This window comes from Salvelinus fontinalis, chromosome 8 (assembly GCF_029448725.1).
Source record: "Salvelinus fontinalis isolate EN_2023a chromosome 8, ASM2944872v1, whole genome shotgun sequence".
Classification (NCBI taxonomy): domain Eukaryota; kingdom Metazoa; phylum Chordata; class Actinopteri; order Salmoniformes; family Salmonidae; genus Salvelinus; species Salvelinus fontinalis.
The window spans coordinates 28,204,872-28,228,662 of NC_074672.1; the positions used below are offsets into that span (position 1 = coordinate 28,204,872).

At 42.8% G+C, this 23,791-nt stretch overlaps 2 protein-coding genes across 13 annotated transcripts in view; one reads left to right on the forward strand and one right to left on the reverse strand.

Moving 5' to 3' along the window:
• The window catches only part of LOC129861019 (ninjurin-1-like), a 40,921-nt gene extending 33,854 nt beyond the window's left edge, over positions 1-7,067 (reverse strand). For 2 of the 3 annotated variants that reach the window (XM_055932030.1, XM_055932031.1), the window contains exon 1: positions 6,898-7,067. In XM_055932030.1, coding sequence (XP_055788005.1) covers positions 6,898-6,939 — 42 coding nt within the window. In that variant the 5' untranslated portion in view covers positions 6,940-7,067. The remainder of the gene's footprint in view (positions 1-6,897) is intronic. The other variant, XM_055932029.1, reaches the window with a different exon arrangement.
• A 2,094-nt stretch (positions 7,068-9,161) lies between these two features.
• LOC129861020 (serine/threonine-protein kinase WNK2-like) overlaps positions 9,162-23,791 on the forward strand; it is an 89,742-nt gene continuing 75,112 nt past the window's right edge. For 3 of the 10 annotated variants that reach the window (XM_055932037.1, XM_055932034.1, XM_055932035.1), the window contains exons 1-2: positions 9,164-9,522; positions 15,087-15,863. In XM_055932037.1, the coding sequence (XP_055788012.1) occupies positions 15,243-15,863 (621 nt within the window). In that variant the 5' untranslated portion in view covers positions 9,164-9,522; positions 15,087-15,242. Of the gene's footprint in view, positions 9,523-15,086; positions 15,874-23,791 lie in introns of those variants that run through there. The other 7 variants (XM_055932032.1, XM_055932033.1, XM_055932036.1 and 4 more) reach the window with 6 other exon arrangements.

The window sequence follows — 23,791 nt, forward strand, 5'->3', positions numbered from 1 at the left end:
GAATTAAATGTGTCACTGACTGCAGCCCAAGCAGTCCCTAGTGATAACTGGCATAACTGTTTCCTATGCTCTAGTCCGTTACAGCACAGTTACCTGATCTACCTGGAAGACAGCTAGCCTATGTGCTGAGGTAGTCTGGTCCCAGATCTGTAGCCTATACTTTAGCCAACTCTTCTGGCTATCATTGACATGCCACACCTGTTAGTATAGCCTAGTAGCCTACATGTCTCACTTTTGTTTTGATTGATTCTGTAGGTTGTCTGTCTTTTCTTTACATTTATAGGGGCATTGAAAAAGCCCCGCAGAATCCATCTGGTCCTAGTAAATACTGGCAGCAGTGCCTGGCTTGCAGCACTCTGGTAGGACCCCCCTCCCCACAACCTCAAACTCCCATTGAAAGTGCTTCTATTCAGTTCAAGTAAGCACAAGCTTTCACAGACTCCAAAACATTTTCTACACACTGTTCTCAGCTTAGTGAAGCCAGATGAAGAAGAACAATTACAGTTGTGAATGACACTATTTTTGTGAAAATAGATTAATCGTCTCATCTAAAAACATACATTTTCTTCACTGTAGATCAAGCTTTCGCACAATGTTCTCGGGGGTTACTGCACCAACGTTGTCAGTCTCTACCCGAAGGATTGGTAATTCAGCTCACCTTAGGGAAGCCTGATGGAGACAAGTTACAGTTGTGAATACTACACTATTGCTGTGAAAATGTATAATTTGTCTAAAAACTTGCATTTTCCTAGATCTGGACACTCAAGACTATATGCTGTCGAACGGCTATACCATAAAAGCTTTCACAGATGCAATATTCTCGGTTTAGGGAAGCCTGATAAAAGACATATTTAGAGTTGTGGATGTAATTTAATTTTTGTGAAAAGTAATTAGTCAAAAAACATGCATTTTCCTTCATCTGGGTACCCAGACTAGGCTGTTGATATATACCATACAAGCACATAGACTTTCACAGACTTTAAGCTCATCCTCACTTTGGGCTGACTCTGACTAAAAAAATCCACTGTGTGAGAAGTGAACTCATTTAACCCCAGACCAGCATCAATGAACAGCTATGCCTACTCTCAGTGTTTTAATCTGTGAATGGGGGTTTTCTAAACTGCCAGACAGTTGTTGTGCTAGTCTGCTATTCCCTAGTAGACTGAGGGGCAGGTTGGGCTCTAGGCTATACAAAAGGGACACTCTCTGGGATACGTACAGTACACTATGGTTACAATTCTGTCTCTTTAGCCAACTGCATCGTCAGGAAAAAGAATGGCAACCAGACTAGGCGACATCCTGAAAATTCCATCCTTATAAGAATATAAGATAACAGAGTGTAGCATTTATGCAGACCAAGTTGCATTTATCATCAGAATGTATTTTATTCTGTTCTTGCTTGACTTGCAGGATGCGTGGTTGGGTTTTAAATGAAGAGGATGCTGCTACAGGATGTGTGTCACTCTTTGCCTCTCTATCTCTCTGCATTAGCACTTCTGTGTTCTCCATCCATCATGTCCCATCAGTCTCCTCTGCTCACCTCAGATTCTGGCCTGTGTCCAGCCCAGGGATCGACACAACTGTATTTAATTTTCATGGTTCTCTGAAGGGCTTTAAGTTTTACATCCCACCGGAAACATATGCAAACACTGCTATTCCAAAGCACAGTATACTGTAGCTTACCTACATTACATTGGCAATGCAATGCAACCCAACTTAGCCTGTAACCTATAGCCTGTAGCTCCCATTATTAAATCCGGACCTCAAGGCTTCGCAGCACTGTTGGTTTACCATATTCCCCTTGAATCAGGCAGTGATTCAGACCTAGAACACCACGTAGGCCTAAGTCGAATCTCTGGCTAGGAGCAGTGGCGACCTGTTATGAGCCATAGCTACAAAAATATATATATACAGTGCCTTGCAAAAGTATTCATCCCCCTTGGCGTTTTTCCTATTTTGTTACATTACAACTTGTAATATAAATAGATTTTTATTTGGATTTCATGTAATGGACATACAGAAAATAGTCCAAATTGTTGAAGTGAAATGAAAAAAATGACTTGTTTAAAAAAATGTCCACCTGTGTGCAATCTAAGTGTCACATGATTGGTCACATGATCTCAATATATATATATATATATATATATATATATATATATATATATATATATATATATATATATATATATATATATATATATATACACCTGTTCTGAAAGGCCCCAGAGTCTGCAACACCACCAAGCAAGCGGCACCACCAAGCAAGCGGCACTAAGACCAAGGAGCTCTCCAAACAGGTCAGGGACAAAGTTGTGGAGAAGCACAGATCAGTGTTGGGTTATAAAAAAATATCAGAAACTTTGATCATCCCACGGAGCACCCTTAAATCCATTATTAAAAAATGGAAAGAATATGGCCCCACAACAAACCTGTCAAGAGAGGGCCACCCACCAAAACATGGACCAGGCAAGGAGGGCATTAATCAGAGGCAACAAAGAGACCAAAGGTAACCCTGAAGGAGCTGCAAAGCTCCACAGCGGAGATTGGAGTATATGTCCATAGGACCAATTTAAGCCGTACACTCGACGGAGCTGGGCTTTACGGAAGCGTGGCCAGAAAAAAGCCATTGCTTAAAGAAAAAAATAAGCAAACACATTTGGTGTATGCCAAAAAGCATTTTGAAGACTCCCCAAACACATGGAAGAAGGTACTCTGGTCAGATGAGACTAAAATGTTGCTTTTTGGCCACCAAGGAAAACGCTATGTCTGGCACAAACCCAACACCTCTCATCACCCAGAGAACATCATCCCCACAGTGAAGCATGGTGGTGGCAGCATCATGCTGTGGGGATGTTTTTCATCGGCAGGGACTGGGACACTGGTCAGAATTGAAGAAATTATGGATGGTGCTAAATACAAGGAAATTCTTGGGGGAAACCTGTTTCAGTCTTCCAGATTTGATTTTGATTTTGGCATTAATACGTGTCACATATCAGTTTGCAAACAATGTAAAAAAAATGTTTAGTTAATACAGAGCGTAGGGGTTGGTAATCTTCTCTAGTTGCAGAGAAGTGATTGGCTGAGTGTTCTGTCACTCATGGGGACACTACGTAACTGCAAAATCTACAGGGAGAGCTAGGAAGTTCAAGCCCCCTTGGGTGCTGCCATAGATTTACATTATCAGTGCCCGTTATGTCTACTGTAGCTTTGATTGGACTGATCATGTCAACATCATACCTTCAAAATCTTAGCTAGCAAGCTAGACAAGCAGTCATCATCAACAATCATATGAAGAGAAATTATAGATAAAACGTATCGGTGCTCATCAGACATTGGACATAAACATTACGCAACAAATTGGAAATCGCAAATTCAACAATGAGTGGTTTGGAAGGAATCAGTGGCTAACTGCAAGCGTTGCAAAGCAATCACTATTTTTCATCCCTTGCCTTCTATTTGGTGGAGGGGGTGTGGTCCAAGTCTGGGTTTAAGAGTCTTTTTTCCAAGCTTAAAAGGATAAATATTCACACACAACACCATGGGCCAGAAAAGGTTGAATACATTGGCCATGCTGTCAATCAAGCATGACTTCTGCTGCATTCAAAACAACTGGAAACTCAGAACTGGGAAATCTCTGACTTCAGTGAGTTCGAGACAACTGGGAACTCTGAAAAAAACGTGCTCCGGGACATACATTTTGAACGGTCATCCAACTCGGAATTCCAAGTTGGGAACCCGGGCCTCTTTCTAAATCTCCGACCTGAAGCTCACTGACATCATGATTCAACTTTATTTTTTTCAGAGTTCCCAGTTGTCTTGAAAGCACCATAAATCAAGAGAATGCCAGACTTCGATGACAAAGTTACATGACAAAAGTTTCCCAGAAGAAGGACCGCCGTACCACCTTCCTGTTCAAGTGAGCACAGCACAACGGTGAGTCCAAAAATGTATTGTATGCTGCTGCATAAATAATGTAATATTCCAGGGAGATATGTATACTGTAGCTAAGAAAGTAATACTAAGTGTATGTTGTGTAGTAAGCTGTTAGCAACCCATGTGTCTCACCCTAATAATTTGGTCTCTTTCCCCTTCATAACTTAGCCTACTGTTCTGACTTGGTGGTGCACATGTAGCCTATAGCCTGTTTTAGACAAATGTCATCATCGAATATTGTAAGAGCTTTCATTGTCTGCTTATATGCCCCTTTTATTTATCCTATAGTTTTGGCTTGGTGTACAGGGAGAATACTGCAAGAATGGCCCATGTTCTAAATTCTGTCGCTGTACATTTCAAAAGTGCTTTACAAACAGTTATATTGACTACGTCCATCTTAGCTTGTTCATTAATGTCTTAATCGAAATGACGGATTGCCTCGTATCCGCTCAAGGTTCCCTTATGCCATAGTTTGTACATCTTAAATTGTCAGTAGAAACCACATTTGTTTACGCAAGTCAGTCATATCAGCTATGTTTTTTAAAAAGTCAGTATATGAGGCTGAATGAACTGTTTTGCTGCCAGACAAGGCTCCGCTGATAGCCAGGTGTAGCGGTGGTAAGGATTCACTCCATGGTGCTGAAAAGAAAGCTCTGCTGTTGGGACAGCTTTATGTAGGCCCAAACAGTTTGTGGGCTCCGTTTATCACCATTATAGTGCAGTTAATGTATTGTTTAGTGGCTTTGCTGGCATGCATCCCCCCAAAAATGTTTACATTTGTCCCACCAAGATCGACATGCTAAAACCGCCACTGGCTATGCCTAATCAAGAACATTTATCAGTCGATTAACTACCAGGTAGAAAATAAACATAGTAGTTTTGCGGACCTCCAGACTCGGATTTGAGCTCAGGCTGTCACGATTGACCATGGGAGAGAGAGAGGACCAAGGCGCAGCATGTAAAAAAGACATCTTCTCTTTATTTAGGAGAAAACGAACAAAGCAAAACAACAAATAGACGACCGTGAAGCTAGAACCGAACGAAATGCAAACATGCAACCTAGACACAGACCTAGACAATGACCCGACAAAAACATGATGCCTATGGCCGCCTAAAATATGGCTCCCAATCAGAGACAAATGAAAGACATCTGTCTCTAATTGGGAACCACTCAGGCAACCATAGACATACCTAGAACATTCACTCAACCATAGACATACCTAGAAACATTCACTCAACACAAACCCATAAACTAAACCCAACACCCCCTTTTCCATATAACCACCAAAAACGAGACAAAACACAAACATTCCCCATGTCACACCCTGACCTAACTAAAATAATAAAGAAAACAAAGAATACTAAGGCCAGGGCGTGACACAGGCAGTGCAAGTTAAATAAAGTCCTCTGTGAGGACAGAAAGCAATTTACACAGCGTCCATGGGACATTATTCACTCTCACTGTGGGGAGACATATTGTAAATGACACCAATTGCACATTGAATCGAGCGTAAAGATATCAATATCCTGTCCTCCGTGACTCAACTGTGACAGTCTCAGGACAGTAGCTAGACATACTGGCAAGCACGCACGCGCACACACTCTCTCTCTCTCTCTGAAATTTAAAGGGGCTATTTGGGGGACAGGGACAGACTGTTGGGATGACACAATGAAGCTCATTTCCTCCCTCTGTAAAGTGTTATTGCTTTATAAGTACACTAAACTACCTTCCAATAACTGGGGAAATGGGAACACACAATGTCATTAAAAACACTTTACAGGGGTCTAGTTAACACAAAATTGCTAATGAAAGTATTTGATTGAGCACCATCATTTCAATACCATAAATGCATTAAGCAAAATGCGTACACCAAGCCCTTTAGAATTATTTCCACTAAAATTGGATGTGTGATGAAAGAAAGGAAACTGTTTCTTATTGGAATATCGTGTCAGGGATCCAACACAAAGGGCATTCATTATTCACTGGGCCACTTAGGTGCATACAGACACAACTCCTCAAGGGATGCAGACTTTCACCGGAGACCTGGCCAAAAGATGTCAGCCATTTCAGGAAAAGCCTAGTCTTGGTCTGATCCGTAGACTGTCCCAAAACAAAATCTGAATTTCAACTGACTAACCTCACCTACACAATCTATCCTAAGCACTAAAGGGCTCTGCTAACAAGGATTATAATCATTTATTTATTATAACAATAGCCAAGGTTAGATTGTGGGGTGCCCTCCAAAACCCTTACAAACTGAAAATGTGTTGATTACCATAAATGGATATATTACATGATTTTGAAAAATTCTAGATAGAATTTAATGGTGTTATGTATCTGATCTCTGTGCTATAAAAGGTATTGTAAAATGGTGTTATAAAAGGTTGTAAAAAAAATGAAGCATTTCCAAAATTGCATCCAATATGGTTCCAAATAAGGATTCATTGGTGGAGACCTTGTAGACACAAAGATATTTAGAGAAAATTATGGTGCACGATATTACAACAGGTTGTTTTGTGTTGATAAAACATTTAGTTAAGCTACAATGTTGTGTTTTTCTTCTTCATATCATGGCATCGCCTTCGATGCTTACATCCCACAAATGAGAGGTGGGGCAGTTGTCTGTGAGGGATCTCACAGCCTCCGCCTCTTTAAACGCAGCAGTCTAAAAACTCACACTGGCACCATGGCAACCAATTTTAGAGCAAGATTAGCTGACTAGCCGCTATCACATTTAGGGAAACTATAATAACAAATATTGTGTGCTTCAGTAAAAGTGTATTTTGTGTCTACAAACATTATTATATTGTTAGGCCTACATTGGCAGGTTTGGTAGCCTAGCTAAACGGGCGACAGTGGCTACTGTGGATGGCAACATTGCTGCCAGTCCATTACCTCTCTTGAAAGTGAGCTAACTTGTTACTTTGATGCTAAGTAGGTTGCAACTACAGATCATCACTTACCTCCCCTACATTTTCTCTGTCGGCGCTCCCGTTCATTTCCATATTGATGGCAATGTCAGGGGTAAAAAAAAAAAAACAAGATGCAAGTTTTGTTTCACATTAAAAAATGTGGAACCAACTTGTCTGCTCGGCGGAGGAAAGTGAGCTCGTGGGTCGCGCGCGCTGTGGAATGGGGGATGGCTCACCCAATCCTCGACGATTTGGATCAACTGCATAAATCCTGCTGTATGTATCCTATTATTATACACCCCGAATAATAATAGATTGCCTGGGGACCAAAAGTTGCTCTGGCATAGCTACATAGATTGAAAATACCACATTTGAAGACCAAAGTCCAGGATTGTTGTCTACAAATAAAATACATTATTATTGAAACATAGGCCTGGATGTATATTTATGATCATGCTAGTACATTTAAAAAAGATATTATATAAATGAATTATACAAACAAAGATGTATGTAATATTAGTTAGAGCAGGGAACTCAAATTAATTATTAAATTATTAATTAATCATATCTTCAGGGTAACCTGAATCAGAGGACAGTTGAGTGGATTGTCTTTTTGCAGGTCAGGTTAATGATTTTCACAATGAGAAAGGCACTCATTTGTTTTGCTATGTTTGTTATCATAGATGGGCCTACTGCAAGTCATGCACAGGGTTCACTCTTGCAGGTCTTTCTTTTAGTGTAGGGTTCAGTGGAAAGTATGCCTCCCTCTGGTCACTTCTGTGTCCAGAAGAGTAGATTATGCAAAGACCGTCTAGAAAACTTAATAGAAGACTGTTTTCAACCATGTTTGTTTTCAAGTATGGATATTCAATCTATACATGTCTGTTTTTTATATTTACAAATCTGGAGTTTGAGGTTCCCTTGTGTGTGGTGGTGACGCATCTACAGTAACCTATTTGCTTTGTAGTTATCTTGAGCCAACGCCAAGCCAAGGAATGATAAGGTGTACATTTCATTTAGCTTCGATGCTGGGAGGGACTCACAGTTTTACAAAAGAACATCACTTATTATATGGATTAGGGTAATCAGATTTCATCATTAATCTTTCATCCTATTCACAGTTATGTCAGTCAGTTGACTCAAGAGGGAAGTGGTGACTCAAGGAAGGCTATGGGAGGCAGTTTTTTGCCTTTTGCTGTTCACTCTCTCTCTCTCACACACACACACACACACACACACACGCACGCACGCACGCACGCACGCACGCACGCACGCACACACACACACACACACACACACACACACACACACACACACACACACACACACACACACACACACACACACACACACACACACACACACACACTTTTACTCCACCACATTCCTAAATAAAATATGTATTTTTTACTCCCATACATCCCTGACACCCAAAAGTACTCTTTACATTTTGAATGCTCAGACAGGACAGCAATATGGTAATATTCACGCTCTTATCAATATAATGCGTTGTCATCCTTACTGCCTCTGATCTCGTCTACATTTACCTTTACTTTTAACTTTTGCTCAAGTATGACATTTTTAGTAACTTTTCCATCACTGTACCGAAGTACATATAGGACCAGATACTTTTAGACTTCTACTCAAGTAGTATTTTACTGGGTGACTTTCACTATTACTTAAGTCATTTTCTATTAAGGTATCACACACACACACACACACACACACACACACACACACACACACACACACACACACACACACACACACACACACACACACACACACACACACACACACACACACACAGAGAGAGAGAGAGATGTAGCTAGAGATGTAGACCAGATCATTTCATAGGAAATAGCTAATAGCTGTCTTTAATAAAATGAATCGTCTCCTGCCCATACAGCTCAAAATAAATAGAATGCCATGTGATCAGTTTTTCAGATGGGACGTTAAACCTGTGTCCTGACTCTCTGTGGTCACTAAAGATCCCATGGCACTTATCGTAAGAGTAGGTGTGTTAACCCAGGTGTCCTGGCTAAATTCCCAATCTGGCCTTCATACCATCATGGCCACCTAATCATACCCAGTTTATGCTTGTCTCATTCATCCCCCCTCCTCTCCCCTGTAACTATTCCCCAGGTCGTAGCTGTAAATGAGAATGTCTTCTCAGTCAATTTACCTGGTAAAATAAGGGTTCAATAAAATGAAAACATCTAAAGAAGTAGCGTTTTTGAACAACTGCCATAGCCAATGTAGGCATTTCTGTTGTTGTTGTTGCGGGATATACCGTTTCACTGGTGGACGAAGCAAATGGGCTGGGTAAACACGTATCGCCTCCTCTGTTGTCGCAAGCTAAACGTGCGCTTTAATTGGGTGGCCCTCTAGTCATTACTATGGGCGTGGAACCTGTAAAAAGGGGACCTCGCAGCAGTAGACAGTAGTTGCATTTATCAGGCTGATTTATTTTGTGATGGGAAACACTGACGACCGATTAACGTTTCAAGTTAAATACTGAGGATATTTACCCGGACACTATGGATATCAGCATTATAACTCTTGAAGATTCATCGCCTCTGAAAGTCGTATGACAGACACTCGTGCAGGTAACCTGCAGAAAGATCAACGGCACGCGTATTTCCCACATCGGATGAGTCGAGGCCGGGAAGCAAGGTTGGTGACATTCCGTCCGAATTGGCAACACTTTTCTCGTTTATAATTATTTACAGCTTGGACCTAACAGCGAAATGGAACGAAAATAAGCAATTGTGGATAGACCGATAAACTGTTCTCGTTTTGCTGTCTCGTCGTGGTTCAACCTTCCTATATACTGTCATTGGGTTCAACGTTTCATTCGGAGCTAGCATCAGTCGGCTAGCTAGCATCATCAGCCAGCTTCCTTGCCTGCTCAAACGAGTTACGTTAGGCTCCAAACAAATTACCACTAATGTATTTACATTTTGAGTGGGTGTTAGGTAGCTAACTACCCGTTGATAAAACCTAACTAGATCACCTTGTCAATTATTTCACAAGCTCTTGCTGATGTGTATCTTATCAGGCTACATTTTATTTCAGCCTGGTCTCTAAGACTACACGTAACATGGTAAACGAAAACCGTGAACACTCAATTTGTATGATGTGGTGTTTGGTATGGTTACATAAAATAGGTTGCTTAAGCCACAAAATGAAAGGAAGGGTGGGCCTGTAACAAATGTCTAACATCCCAAAGGTTGCGTGTTTTGAATCTCCTCACAGACCACGTTTACATGTGTACAGTATTCTGGATAGTAGCTCTTAGCCCACTTAAGGTATTATTCGGGATCATCTGTTTAAATGAACCTTTGATATTCTGCTCATGAGTGTCCCTGTACCCATGAATAAACAGAATATTTCTCATTTAAGTTAATATGGGTTAAATAGAATAGTAACTGCAATATGGACACTGACTAGGACTACAACCTCTCACATGTAATATAATAATTCCTGCACAACTATGCATTTCTTGCAGTGAAATTATACAAGTTTCATTTTGTTTCCACAGGAGTGGAGTAATTTCTTTCAGCGTCTCTTGAGAGAATGTGTGTGTAATGTGTCAAAGCAACACTGTTATGCAAGCAGACAGTACACCACATGACCAGAAGTATGTGGACACCTGCTCATTGAACATCTCATTACAAAATAATGAACATTAATATGAAGTCCCTCCCCCCTTGCTGCTATAACAGCCTCCACTCTTCTGGGAAGGCTTTCCACTAGATATTGAAACGTTGCTGCGATGACTTGCTTCCATTCAGCCATGAGCATTAGTGAGGCCCGCGGTCAGCGTTCCAATTCATCCCAAAGGTTTTCAATGGGGTTGAGGTCAGGGCTCTGTGCAGGCCAGTCAAGTTCTTCCACACCGATCTCGACAAACCATTTCTGTATGGCCCTCGCTTTGTGCATGGGGGCATTGTCATGCTTAAACAGGAAAGAGCTTCACCAATCTGTTGCCACAAAGTTGAAAGCACAGAATCGTCTAGAATGCCATTGTATGCTGTAGCGTTAAGATTTCCCCAACCATGAAAAACAGCCCCAGACCATTATGTGGGTGTCCACATACTTGTGTGTATGTGTATAGGTCCCATCAAAAGTTTGGACACGTGCTCATTCAAGGGCTTTTTTTACCTACTACATTGTAGAATAATAGTGAAGACATCAAAGCTATGAAATAACACATGGAATCATGTAGCAGCCAAAAAAGTGTTAAACAAATCAAAATATATTTTATATTTGAGATTCTTCACAGTAGCCACCCTTTGCCTTTGACAGCTTTGCACACTCTTGGCATTCTATCAACCAACTTCACCTCGAATGCTTTCCAACAGTCTTGAAGGTGTTACCACATATGCTGAGCGCTTGGCTACTTTTCCTTCACTCTGCGGTCCAACTCATCCCAAACCAATTTAATTGGGTTGAGGTCGGATGATTGTGGAGGCTAAGTCATCTGATGCAGCATTCCATCACTCTCCTCTTGGTCAATTAGCCCTTACACAGCCTTGAGGTGTGTTGGGTCATTGTCTGGTTGAAAAACAAATGATAGTCCCACTAAGCGCAAACCAGATGGGATGGCGTATCGCTGTGGTAGCCATGCTGGTTAAGTGTGCCTTGAATTCTAAATAAATCAGACCGTGTCACCAGCAAAGCACCATCACACCACCTCTGTGCTTCATGGGGGGAACCACACATGCGGAGATCATCCATTCACCTACTCTGCGTCTCAGAAAGACATGGTGGTTGGAACCAAAAATCTCAAGTTTGGACTGAGACCAAAGGACCGATTTCCACCAGTCTATTGTCCATTGCTTGTGTTTCTTGGCCCAAGCAAGTCTCTTATTGGTGTCCTTTAGTGGTGGTTTCTTTGCAGCAATTTGACCATGAAGGCCTGTTTCGTGCTGTCTCCTCTGAACAGTTGATGTTGAGATCTGTGTGTTACTTGAACTCTGAGGCATTTATTTGTGCTGCAATTTCTGAGGCAGTTAACTCTAATGAACTTATCCTCTGCAGCAGAGGTAACTCTGGGTCTTCATTTCCTGTGGCAGTCCTCATGAGAGCCAGTTTCATCAAAGTGCTTGATGGTTTTTGCGACTGCACTTGAAGAAACTTTCAAAGTTCTTAATGTTCTGGATTGACTGACCTTCATGTCTTAAAGTAATAATGGACTGTCCTTTGCTTTTGAGCTGTTCTTGCCATAATATGGATTTTGTCTTTTACCAAATAGGGTTATCTTCTGTATACCACCTCTACCTTGTCACAACACAACTGATTTGGCTCAAATGCATTATGAAGGAAAGGAATTCCAGAAATTAACTTTTAACAAGGCACACCTGTTAATTGAAATGCATTCCAAGTGACTACCTCATGAAGCTGGTTGAGAGCTTTGCACACTTGGCATTCTAACACTTGGTTACTACATGACTTCATAGTTTGTCTTAACTATTATTCTACAATGTAAAAAATAAAGAAACCCTTGTGTGTGTGTGTGTAGTATGTACAGTGTATTCAGACTCCTTGGATTTTTCCAAATTTTTGTTATGTTACAGCCTTATTCTAAAAGGTATTAAATTGTTTTCCTCATCAATCTACACACAATAATCCATAATGACAAAGCAAAAAGTGGTATAGAAAATTTAGCAAATGTATAAAAAAAAATAAAAAAACATTTACTCAATACTTTTTGAAGCACCTTTGGCAGTGATTACAGCCTCGATTCTTCGCGGGTATGACGCTACAGGCTTGGCACACCTGTATTTGGGGAGTTTCTCCCATTCTTCTCTGCAGCTTCTCTCAAACTCTGTTAGGTTGGATGGGGAGTGTCGCTGCACAGCTATTTTCAGGGTCATTGTCCTGTTGGAAGGTGAACCTTTGCCCCAGTCTGAGAACCTGCACCAGAGGGCTCAGGACTTCATCAAGGATCTCTAAGTACTTTGCTCTGTTCATCTTTCCCTTGATCCTGACTAGTTTCCTAGTACCTGCCTCTGAAAAACATCCCCACAGAATGATGCTGCCACCACCATGCTTCACCGTAGGGATGGTGCCAGGTTTCTTCCAGATGTGACGCTTGGCATTCAGGCCAAAGAGTTCAATCTTGGTTTCATCTGACCAGAGAATCTTGTTTCTCATGGTCTCTGAGTCCTTTAGGTGCCTTTTGGAAAACTACATGCAGGCTGTAATGTGGCTTATGTCTGGCCACTCTACCATAAAGACCTGATTGGTGGAGTGCTTCGGGGATGGTTGTCCTTCTGGAAGGTTCTCCCATCTCCCCAGAGGGACTCTAGAGCTCTGTCAGACTGACCATCGGGCTCTTGGTCACCTCCCTGACCAAGGCCCTTCTCCCCCGATTGCTCAGTTTGGCTGGGTGGCCAGCTGAAGGAAGAGTCTTGGCTGTTCCAAACTTCTTCCATTTAAGAATGATGGAGGCCACTGTTCTTGTGGACCTTCAATGCTGCAGGTATGTTTTGGTACCCTTCCCCAGATATTTTCCTTTGACGCAATCCTGTCTCGGAGCTCTACGGACACCTCCTTCGACCTCGTGGTTTGGTTTTTGTTCTGACATGCACTGTCAACTGTGGGAGCTTATGTAGACTGGTGTGAACCTCTCCAAATCATGTCCAATCAATTGAATTTACCACAGGTGGACTCCACTCAAGTTGTAGAAACAGCTCAAGGATGATCAATGGAAACAGGATGCACCAGAGCTCAATTTCAAGTCTCCATAGCAAAGGGTCTGAATAGTTATATAAATAAGGTATTTCTGTTTTTATTTGTAATAAATTAGCAAAAATGTCAACCTGTTTTTTGCTTTGTCATTATTTGTGTAGATTAAGAAGGAAAAACATGTTTAAGCCATTCTAGAATAAGGCTGCAATGTAACAATGTGGAAAAAGCCAAGGGTTCTGAATACTTTCTCGTGTGTTTCAACCAATCAAAATATGCACCCAAGACAAACTGAGGTCTTATCAGAAACGTTGTTGTTTTTCACAGATTATAATTTCCTTAACCGGTGAAACTGATGACGTTTTGCACAGGACTGATCTTACCACTGTTTTGGAGTTATTGCCTTTTTCTCCCTGGTCCCTAAACAAAACTGACAATTTTACCAGTGATAACAAGATTACTAATGCATTCATTCTATTGACTTAAGACCTTATTCTGGTGAGCACTTTATTTAGTCTTCTGGGGCAAGAAGTTATGACAGAGAAGCTGCATGTATCAAACTATAGTTGACAAACAAATGGCCTACCAAATGTCGGAAATTATAATATGGCATACGACATGTCAGAAATGATAAGCAGAAACGTAATGTAAATTAATTATAGTAGGCAAATTATGGACTTCACACAACACCCCATGATATGGGAAACTGGGCCTGCGCAGACCTTTTAAAAACAACAGTAAACGGGATAAGATGTTTACATGCCACAGTATCCGGTCTTAGATCAGCATATCCCAGGCATCTTATTCGGGTTACTCATAACTGGGATACAAGCTTTTTTGAGTTATTGTAAATACTTGAGTATAATAATGGGATATTGGTATGCATGTAAACGTGGTCAGACTACTTTAGATTGTCTGCTAATTTGCAGCTTGCAACTACTTAACTTTAAAAAAAGAAAGAAAAAAAAATTAACTACTAGACCGTCCCCTAACCCTTTAACTATAACCGCTAGTTAGCCACCTAGCTAAAGTTAGCCACAACAAATTGTAATTTTGTATTAGATAATACATATTGTATGAATTGCAATTTGTACCATCATACGAAATGGATGATGGACATTCACACATTTTAATATAACATATCATACAAATTGTAGTGTCCCAGATTTGTCTACTATGTTATGTCTACCCCTAAGTCCAGGTTGTTTATTTAGCCAAATGCTAGCTAGCTCTTTATTTTATGTTCACCTGCTAAATGCTGTAGTTTACGTTCATTAAAAGGCTATCTGGCTAGATACATCCTTTCAGCCAGCTTTTACAACCACTTGTTTTTCAGTGTCATCTTTCCTCTCTGGCATTTTAATTTCTCAAACATTTTTGCTAGTTATTCCTATGTCAGTATGATTGAGCCAGGAAGCAGAAAACAACAAGATTTGGTTATATATTTTGAGAAATAAACTTTGCAAGTCCATGTTAATGCTTTCAGCTTCCACTCCTTTTAAATCTTTCAACTCTATTTTTTATTTTTTTTTGCTTCCGTTTAGATTGATGTGCACACTGACATCGTTCCGTTGATACCTCCATGCTGAAGAATTGTCACCGGGCGTGTGCTGCAGATATTCGGCCCCCACTCCATCTTTACGTCAGGAATAGCCATGGCAATCATCTGGAAACATCAGTGATTCAACAATTAAATCGCCATGGAATCGGGTGCCGAGCCCGATGGATTTAAATACCCAGCTCTTCCCAATTCACAATGTGAACTCAACATAAATATGTATGAGACTATCAGAGATGGAAACGTCACTAATATGGACACTTCGAAGGTCGTGAGAGGTGGGAGCGACCCGAGTGCATATCCTCCATCGAATTATCAGCGAATCGTGCGCCAAAGATTTATCAGGAGAAGTTTGTGGTTCTCAGACTCTGATGAGCAGGCCTTTGAGGTGCCAGAATGTGACAACAGGAGTAAAATCCTCAACATAAGCCTGCGCACGATACTTGACAGGACACGGGAGGCTCGGTTGGGGCCACAGGAGGGTTCCAGTCAAGGAGGGAAGAAAGACAGCGCCACGGAGGGCGCCAGCGCTGATGAGAAGGAGAAAACTGTGGATAAATTGAATGTTACATCCACCGACGGCAGTAAAAACACTGTCAGAACTGCTAGCGAGGAGGAAGAGGCTGAGATGAAAGCTGTTTCCACATCCCCTGGGGGACGGTTTCTCAAGTTCGATATCGAGCTCGGGAGAGGGTCCTTCAAGACTGTCTATAAAGGTCTGGATACCGACACCTGGGTGGAAGTTGCCTGGTGTGAACTTCAGGTGAGATGAGGTACCTTTTCTTTGACCGTAGTTTCCTGATGCTCAAGCACTTCACTGCAGTTTGTTGTGAGTAAGAAGACCTATTCGATCTGCTCAAACTTTTAATACATATTTTTTTAATAGTAATGCAGCAAAGGGTTTAATTTGGACAACTATAGATTGGGAAGTTTCAACACAGTTAAGTCTATTTTTCCTAAAGGTCTGTTATGAAACATCATCACATATTAAGTATCAACATGCCTCTATGTGAGTGAGTCCCCTGGATCTCTCTGATGGGTGTCCTACTCGACTGGTTGGTTTCACCGAGTGATTTCCATTAGAGGGCTGATGCAGTGAACGGTCACACACTTCATAATGGTGATGTCTACGGGGAGCTGTCAATCAGCTAGAATACTGTAGGGAATGGGAATCTACTAAGTTGTAAATGAGTTTCCACTAAATTTTAAATGGTTTAGAGGTCTGTAGGATTGACAAGCATTTGTCACTGCCATTGACCAAGAGGCCTTTGTAGGCTACAGGGACTCTATTCTTAGTCTATCCTTGTTTCAACAAGACCCTAACTGATCTAAGTGTGTTAGACACTGGAAAATCACAAAAATTATTTCTGACCTGCTGCAGCACGGGATTATCTACTTCTCTCACAGGAAGCATAGTTTTAAATGAATGACAGTCAGTAACCATGACTAGGCTCCTCATGGACCTAGTGTCCCTAGTGGAGACCCAAACAAACCCATATAACAATACAAATGTGCTTGTCTGCTGGATAGCCTATATGTGAATACAATTTCATATAACACTAAAATAATTACCATATTGGGCTGTATTTAAGCAGTCAGACAGTATAGGGTAGAGTGCTTGTGAGTTTTGTCCCAGCAGTATGTAGATGAGGGGTAAATCCCCTGCTGTGCAATAGGAGGGCTGCTGACCGGAAGCAGCTGAAACGTGCTGATGCATGCTGGGAGCGGTGTGGTGGCCCTGTGGCCTTGATGAAGCTCTTTCAGGTGTGTGTGTGTCAGTGAGATAATGTTGCTTGCTTGGCCTACCTCATGGGATCATGAAAAGTTATCCCAGAAGTGAAATCTCAGAAGTGCAGCTGTATATCTCCCTCCTATTCAGAGAAGGGACTTTTAGCTTTGTTCAAGCAATGACACACTTGGCCCTGGAAGAGACAGATCCATCTTTTCACTGGGATGATGATGCCATGTAGGTGATCATGGATTAGAGGAAGCCAATATCTCCTCAAACAAGCTAAGTATGACCCATAATTGGACACCGGATGAGGAGAGGATGTGGAACAGTAAATCATTCATTCTATAGGCTACTGGTTTCCAATAGATGTGTGCAAACACTCCCTCTAGTGGGCAGTTTGCTATAACACCAACAACAATTCAAGGTTCCATTTTCCCACTACCATTTTCTTCCTCAGTTCTCTCTGTAGGCCTATTGTATTGTCGGTTTTAACAGATTGTTCCTCATAAATGGCATTGTTGACAAATGATGCTGATGCTTTCTGGTTCTTCCCTAGGACTTTTAGCCCAGTTTATTAGAAGCATTGATTAGAGCTTGAGGTGGCCCCATTGACTGAGTCACATGTTGGTGTCTTAAGTCATTGATTAGAAATGGTAGTGTTTTCACTGTTATTGACCAATCGGATAGTGGTCTACAAGTGAGTGATTAGGTGTAACTCCATATGTTAATTTATCAGGTAGTCAAGTGGACTGGCTCATATTCTACAGTGGATTTGACCATATAGCCTTTCTTTTGGCGCTTCAATCACCTCTGGCCAACACTCTGGCTTTGGTCATCATTATGATTCTGCCATCATGGACGTGTCTGACGTTCATATGATTTGGTATGCATCCTATAGGACGGAGGTGCTGAACTCTTACCCTACGAGGTCTGGAGCCTGCTGGTTTTCTGTTCTTCTTGATAATTAGTTGCACACACCTGGCGTCCCAGGTCTAAATCAGTTCCTGATTAGAGGGGTGCAATGGGAAAAATGCAGTGGAACTGGCACCCAGGTCCGGAGTGGCGTTTGAGGGATATAGCACCTAATGTGGGTCCATCTAATTATGGACAGGCATGTGAAATTGAACATGGATCCACTTCGACTGTGCTGCAATACAGTCTACTAGCTGAGTTAGATTCAGCAGCATTTACAGTAATGCTGGGTACTAGGGATGAAAGTGCCCGGATGGCCTATAAAGGGCCTGTTTTACAGCTCACTGTCTGAAGGGCCCAGACAAGCCTCTAGAGTTTAATGAGAAAAAATGCCCTCTACCCTGCCATCACCCCGACGCCTCATTCACCCTCAACAGCAGTGCATGGTAGGCTCAGCTACTGTGCACGTTAATTAGTGTGCACATTTTGCCCTCAACCGGGCACGTGGGTGGTGCCAGCCCTGTGTTGTTCAGTGTACTCTGTGGTGCTATGCGAATGTTGCTGGAGCGTTTCTTGTTTCAAATCAAAGTTTATTTGTCACATGCGCCGAATACAACAGGTGTATACCTTACAGTGAAATGCTTACTTACAGGCTCTAATCAATAGTGTGAAAAAAAGGTGTGTGGGTAAGTAAAGAAATAAAACGACAGTAAAAATACATTTGAAATTAAGAGTAGCAAGGCTATATACAGACACCGGTTAGTCAGGCTTATTGAGGTAGTATGTAGGTATGGCTAAAGTGACTATGCATATATCATGAACAGAGAGTAGCAGTAGTGTAAAAGGAGGGGTTGGCGGGAGGTGGGACACAATGCAGATAGCCCAGTTAGCCAATGTGCAGGTGCATTGGTTGGTCTGGCCAATTGTGGTAGTATGTACATGGATGTATGGTTAAAGTGGCTATGCATATATGATGAACAGAGAGTAGCAGCAGCGTAAAAGAGGGGTTGGGGGGTGGGGGGGCACACAATGCAAATAGTCCAGAAGTCTTATGGCTTGGGGTAAAAACTGTTGAGAAGCCTTTTTGTCCTAGACTTGGCACTCCGGTACCGCTTGCCATGCGGTAGTAGAGAGAACAGTCTATGACTGGGGTGGCTGGGGTCTTTGACAATTTTTAGGGCCCTCCTCTGACACCGCCTGGTGTAGAGGTCCTGGATGGCAGGCAGCTTAGCCCCAGTGATGTACTGGGCCGTACGCACTATCCTCTGTAGTGCCTTGCGGTCAGAGGCCGAGCAATTGCCGTACCAGGCAGTGATGCAACTGGTCAGGATGCTCTCGATGTTGCAGCTGTAGAACCTTTTGAGGATATCAGGACCCATGCCAAATCTTTTTAGTTTCCTGAGAGGGAATAGGCTTTGTCGTGCCCTCTTCACGACTGTCTTGGTGTGTTTGGACCATGATAGTTTGTTGTTGATCTGGACACCAAGGAATTTGAAGCTCTCAACCTGCTTTAGGATAGAAAGAGGATTAAATCTCAGTGATTTTTCCACTGTTTCCCTCCCTCTGTTGGTCATGTGGCCCTTTAACCCGGAAGTTTAACCTGGTCCTGTGCGATCTCTCTCCCTCTTGGTCTTTTTCCCCCTCACTTACTCTCTCTTGCTCTCTTCTCTCAGTCTCTGCCTCTTTCTATCTACATCACTTTCTCTGTCTGCCATCTGTGTGGTGCCAGGGCAGAGGGACGGATGCTTATCTGTGTGCTGATATGTGAGAAATTCCATTGTCTCACGCACATGTATGTGTAACTGATAGATGCGTGTGCACACACACGCATCCTACACGTTAATGTTTTTAAATGTATGTAAATTGTAAAGTCTAATTTTCGTTGTTGGACCCCAGTAAGACCAGCTGTCGCCGTAGGCGTCCGCTAATGGGGATCCTAATAAACACTAATGCACACGGGTCCTACTCGGCTACTAATCATCAAGGTCTGTCACTCAAACTCTTGGAAGTTCTTTGGTTCTGACTCGCACTAGCTCAGTTCTGTTTTAAGATGGTGTATAATCAGGTCTTGCACACATACAGAGTTGATTGTGCGCTGGTATTTGGCAGGGTGCACGCTGCTCTGCAGATAAAATCTGCTGTTGTGTTTCTGAATGCAGTGATTGTGCTGACACCATGGCAGCGGAATGAAGCTTGCTCTCGCTGAGATAAGGACAGTAACTGCACACCCCTCTGTAACCAGTTCTACTGGGCGTTGAGCATAATCTGACCTAGTCTGGACTTCGGAATAATAGTGTGAAAATGATAATGCCCTTTTAGTGTAAGCAGTTTGAAAAGGCGGCATAAAATGTTTTGGTGGGATGGAGTTTTGGCCTGCCTGGCGACCACCTGGTGGTACGTTTGTTAATTGACTAATAAGAAAGAGTTCTAAACTTCTCTGCCAATAACAGCTAGTTTGTAGTTTTCCACTCCCAGACATTCATAGGCAAATTCTTGCTTGAGAAATTGCTCTTTTGCTAACAAGCTACTTATGTTTTTTGACCATTTTTAATTGAAAACAAATACAATAAGGTACTTAATGGTTTGTGTAGTGTGTGTGCACTGCAAGTTATGAAAGCAATTTACAGTTTGGGAAAATAAAACCAAGTTGTCTAAGTTTGTTATTGGTCACAGCCCATGGGGCCGTGAGAGAGGTACACACACAATGGCTCTAACAGGGTCTCGTCAGTGGCTGTGGCTGTGGCCTCCATGTCAGAGCTCCTTTGTCACAGAGCCATGGTGAAGTGGGCCAAGCCCGTTACAGGTGTCCTGTTGGCTAAAGAACATAGAGTACCTAAAGCACATACAGGACCAGGCTATGCTCGGGGTAGCTGTAGCTAGAATGTGTGAACTGTGACCAAGGGACAAAGGCAGTGTGTGAACTTTAGGAAAGGCCTTGACTAGTTCATGACAGAGTTAGTCCTTCTCATACGCCTGTATGTTTGAAATTGTGAAACTCGCACTGACAAAGCCTAGCAGGTGTAGAGAAATGGTAGGCCTGGTCACTGACAGAAGTTTCCTTAGTGGGCCAACTATCACAGACCTGGAGTCATTCTCTCTGACAGCTACTGTCTGATCCTGCATTCCAGAGTTTTTACCACAGAAGGGTTATACATGTACATTGCCTTCGGAAAGTATTCAGACCCCTTGACTTTTTCCACATTTGTTACGTTACAGCCTTATTCTAAAATGGATTTAATATATATATACATATATATATTACTGCTCAAAAAAATAAAGGGAACACTAAAATAACACATCCTAGAATGAAATATTCTTATTAAATACTTTTTTCTTTACATAGTTGAATGTGCTGACAACAAAATCACACAAATTATCAATGGAAATCAAATGTATCAACCCATGGAGATCTGGATTTGGAGTCACACTCAAAATTAAAGTGGAAAACCACACTACAGGCTGATCCAACTTTGATGTAATGTCCTTTTAAACAAGTCAAAATGAGGCTCAGTAGTGTGTGTGGCCTCCACGTGCCTGTATGACCTCCCTACAACGCCTGGGCATGCTCCTGATGAGGTGGCGGATGATCTCCTCCCAGACCTGGACTAAAGCATCCGCCAACTCCTGGACAGTCTGTGGTGCAACGTGGCGTTGGTGGATGGAGCGAGACATGATGTGCTCAATTGGATTCAGGTCTGGGCAACGGGCGGGCCAGTCTATAGCATCAATGCCTTCCTCTTGCAGGAACTGCTGACACACTCCAGCCACATGAGGTCTAGCATTGTCTTGCACTAGGAGGAACCCAGGGCCAACCGCACCAGCATATGGTCTCATAAGGGGTCTGAGGATCTCATCTCGGTACCTAATGGCAGTCAGGCTACCTCTGGCGAGCACATGGAGGCCTGTGCGGCCTCACAAAGAAATGCCACCCCACACCATGACTGACCCACCGCCAAACCGGTCATGCTGGAGGATGTTGCAGGCAGCAGAACGTTCTCCACGGCGTCTCCAGACTCTGTCACGTGCTCAGTGTGAACCTTCTTTCATCTGTGAAGAGCACAGGGCGCCAGTGTTGAATTTGCAAATCTTGGTGTTCTCTGGCAAATGCCAAACGTCCTGCACGGTGTTGGGCTGTAAGCACAACCCCCACCTGTGGACGTCGGGTCCTCATACCACCCTCATGGAGTCTGTTTCTGACCGTTTGAGCAGACACATTCACATTTGTGGCCTGTTGGAGGTCATTTTGCAGGGTTCGGGCAGTGCTCCTCCTTGCACAAAGGCGGAGGTAGCGGTCCTGCTGCTGGGTTGTTGCCCTCCTACGGCCTCCTCCACGTCTCCTGATGTACTGGCCTGTCTCCTGGTAGCGCCTCTATGCTCTGGACACTACGCTGACAGACACAGCAAACCTTGCCACAGCTCGCATTGATGTGCCATCCTGGATGAGCTGCACTACCTGAGCCACTTGTGTGGGTTGTAGACTCCGTCTCGTGCTACCACGAGTGAAAGCACCGCCAGCATTCAAAAGTGACCAAAACATCAGCCAGGAAGCATAGGAACTGAGAAGTGGTCTGTGGTCACCACCTGCAGAACCACTCCTTTATTGGGGGTGTCTTGCTAATTGCCTATAATTTCCACCTGTTGTCTATTCCATTTGCACAACAGCATGTGAAATGTATTGTCAATCAGTGTTGCTTCCTAAGTGGACAGTTAGGTTTCACAGAAGTGTGATTGACTTGGAGTTACATTGTGTTGTTTAAGTGTTCCCTTTATTTTTTTGAGCAGTGTATATACAGTGGGGAGAACAAGTATTTGATACACTGCCGATTTTGCAGGTTTTCCTGCTTACAAAGCATGTAGAGGTCTGTCATTTTTATCATAGGTACACTTCAACTGTGAGACGGAATCTAAAACAAAAATCCAGAAAATCACATTGTATGATTTTTAAGTAATTAATTTGGATTTTATTGCATGACGTAAGTATTTGAACACCTACCAACCAGTAAGAATTCCGGCTCTCACAGACCTGTTCCTTATTCTTTAAGAAGCCTTCCTGTTCTCCACTCGTTACCTGTATAAAAGACACCTGTCCACACACTCAAACAGACTCCAACCTCTCCACAATGGCCAAGACCAGAGAGCTGTGTAAGGACATCAGGGATAAAATTGTAGACCTGCACAAGGTTGGGATGGGCTACAGGACAATAGGCAAGCAGCTTGGTGAGAAGGCAACAACTGTTGGTGCAATTATTAGAAAATGGAAGAAGTTCAAGATGACGGTCAATCACCCTCGGTCTGGGGCTCCATGCAAGATCTCACCTCGTGGGGCATCAATGATCATGAGGAAGGTGAGGGATCAGCCCAGAACTACACTGCAGGACCTGGTCAATGACCTGAAGAGAGCTGGGACCAGTCTCAAAGAAAACCATTAGTAACATACTACGCCGTCATGGATTAAAATCCTGCAGCGCACGCAAGGTCCCCCTGCTCAAGCCAGCGCATGCCCAGGCCCCATCTGGATGATCCAGAGGAGGAATGGGAGAAGGTCATGTGGTCTGATGAGACAAATAGAGCTTTTTGGTCTAAACTCCACTCGCCGTGTTTGGAGGAAGAAGGATGAGTACAACCCCAAGAACACCATCCCAACCGTGAAGCATGGAGGTGGAAATATCATTCTTTGGATGCTTTTCTGAAAAGGGGACAAGATGAATGCACCGTATTGAGGGGAGGATGGATGGGGCCATGTATCGCGAGATCTTGGCCAACACCTCCTTCCCTCAGTAAGAGCATTGAAGATGGGTCGTGGCTGGGTCTTCCAGCATGACAACGACCCGAAACACACAGCCAGGACAACTAAGGAGTGGCTCCGTAAGAAGCATCTCAAGGTCCTGGAGTGGCCTAGCCAGTGTCCAGACCTGACCCCAATAGAAAATCTTTGGAGGGAGCTGAATGTCCGTATTGCCCGGCGACAGCTCCGAAACCTGAAGGATCTGGAGAAGGTCTGTATGGAGCAGTGGGCCAGAATCCCTGCTGCAGTGTATGCAAACCTG